This window comes from Poromitra crassiceps (assembly GCF_964638095.1).
Source record: "Poromitra crassiceps genome assembly, chromosome: 28".
Classification (NCBI taxonomy): Eukaryota; Metazoa; Chordata; class Actinopteri; order Beryciformes; family Melamphaidae; genus Poromitra; species Poromitra crassiceps.
Window position 1 is genome coordinate 15,265,045 of NC_139651.1, and position 2,500 is coordinate 15,267,544.

At 39.2% G+C, this 2,500-nt stretch overlaps 1 protein-coding gene across 1 annotated transcript in view; it reads right to left on the minus strand.

Moving 5' to 3' along the window:
- Nucleotides 1-2,421, minus strand: part of vstm2b (V-set and transmembrane domain containing 2B) — a gene marked incomplete at its 3' end in the record, with an annotated part of 27,848 nt that extends 25,427 nt beyond the window's left edge. The window contains exon 1 of the mRNA XM_083662252.1: nt 2,224-2,421. Within this exon, the coding sequence (XP_083518378.1) occupies nt 2,224-2,355 (132 nt within the window). The 5' untranslated portion in view covers nt 2,356-2,421. The remainder of the gene's footprint in view (nt 1-2,223) is intronic.
- Between the last annotated feature and the right edge of the window lie 79 nt (nt 2,422-2,500).

Below are 2,500 nucleotides of genomic sequence, written 5' to 3' on the forward strand. Positions count from 1 at the left end.
AGACACGGGTCACATGACACATGGCGAGGAGGACGTGATGATGATGAGAGGCCTGGACACAGAACACGCTAACGTCCACCACACAGGGTCAATCACTGCTCGGCTGGCCTTATTGTTATTCTTATTATTTGTCTTTTCATACTTGACATATTTTTTTTACTGATGGAAATTAAATGGAAATGTTTAGGCGAAATTGGGCCACGGTTGCAGCCAATAATATAGATGAATGTAACAAATAGAACATAATATTTGAGATATATACGGTAGTACAGAGAAAGAATGACCTCCATGTTGCCTATTGAGAGATTTACAATGATTGAAAGCTTTACAAATTTACAGCGCAGAGCAACAAGGGCACATAGGGGGCGCTAATGTGGATTGTTGGCAATACAGATTTACAGGTTACAGTGCAGATGTGCATCGAGCTATTATAGATTGATGCACACTGTAAATCTGTATTATAGCTTGATGCACACTGTAAATCTGTATTATAGCTTGATGCACACTGTAAATCTGTATTATAGATTGATGCACACTGTAAATCTGTATTATAGCTTGATGCACACTGTAACATCTGTATTATAGATTGATGCACACTGTAAATCTGTATTATAGATTGATGCACACTGTAAATCTGTATTATAGATTGATGCACACTGTAAATCTGTATTATAGATTGATGCACACTGGCACATCACCACTGTAAATCTGTATTATAGCTTGATGCACACTGTAAATCTGTATTATAGCTTGATGCACACTGTAACATCTGTATTATAGATTGATGCACACTGTAAATCTGTATTATAGCTTGATGCACACTGTAAATCTGTATTATAGCTTGATGCACACTGTAACATCTGTATTATAGATTGATGCACACTGTAAATCTGTATTATAGATTGATGCACACTGTAAATCTGTATTATAGATTGATGCACACTGTAAATCTGTATTATAGATTGATGCACACTGGCACATCACCACTGTAAATCTGTATTATAGCTTGATGCACACTGTAAATCTGTATTATAGATTGATGCACACTGTAACATCTGTATTATAGATTGATGCACACTGTAAATCTGTATTATAGATTGATGCACACTGGCACATCACCACTGTAAATCTGTATTATAGCTTGATGCACACTGTAAATCTGTATTATAGATTGATGCACACTGTAAATCTGTATTATAGCTTGATGCACACTGTAACATCTGTATTATAGATTGATGCACACTGGCATATCCACACTGTAAATCTGTATTATAGATTGATGCACACTGTAAATCTGTATTATAGATTGATGCACACTGTAAATCTGTATTATAGCTTGATGCACACTGTAAATCTGTATTATAGCTTGATGCACACTGTAAATCTGTATTATAGATTGATGCACACTGTAAATCTGTATTATAGATTGATGCACACTGGCATATCCACACTGTAAATCTGTATTATAGCTTGATGCACACTGTAAATCTGTATTATAGATTGATGCACACTGTAAATCTGTATTATAGATTGATGCACACTGTAAATCTGTATTATAGATTGATGCACACTGTAAATCTGTATTATAGATTGATGCACACTGTAAATCTGTATTATAGCTTGATGCACACTGTAAATCTGTATTATAGATTGATGCACACTGTAAATCTGTATTATAGCTTGATGCACACTGTAAATCTGTATTATAGCTTGATGCACACTGTAAATCTGTATTATAGATTGATGCACACTGTAAATCTGTATTATAGCTTGATGCACACTGTAAATCTGTATTATAGATTGATGCACACTGGCATATCCACACTGTAAATCTGTATTATAGGTCGATGCACAGTGTGGATGTGCCAGTGTGCATCAGTAGCTATTCAAATGATCTTTTTTGAGATGGAAGTAACCTATGCTTGAAAATATGCAGCAACTGTGGTGCAGCAGACATGTACACAAATATGTACAGGACATATAGAGGAGCAGATGCACAGAGAACACACAACACCCACCCACACTGACACGTGTGAACACACGCGCGCACACACACACACACACACACACACACACACACACACACACACACACACACACACACACACACACACACACACACACACACACACACACACACACACACACACACCCTGTGACCCACCAGTTGTGTGTGTATAGTTTGGCTAAGGCGGTGTCGGTATGTATATTGCAGTCAGTTACCTTGGCTCTGTTGGCGGGGGCGCTGATCTGCAGCTCGGGGGGCAGCTCCTGGGCCATGGCCTCCTTCAGGTACCACCACTGGATCTCCAGGGACATGGGCGCAGAGCCCACGGCCCTGAAGGCACAGGGCATCTCCACGTCCTCGCCCTCCCCCACACTCACATCTTTGGGGACTTCAGTAAATGACGCTTCGGTAATGGAGAGGGGCGAGACAAGCAACAGAAGGAAGGGTGAATGTGTCATTAACGTGTAATTAATGCGCGTCATAATCGTTATT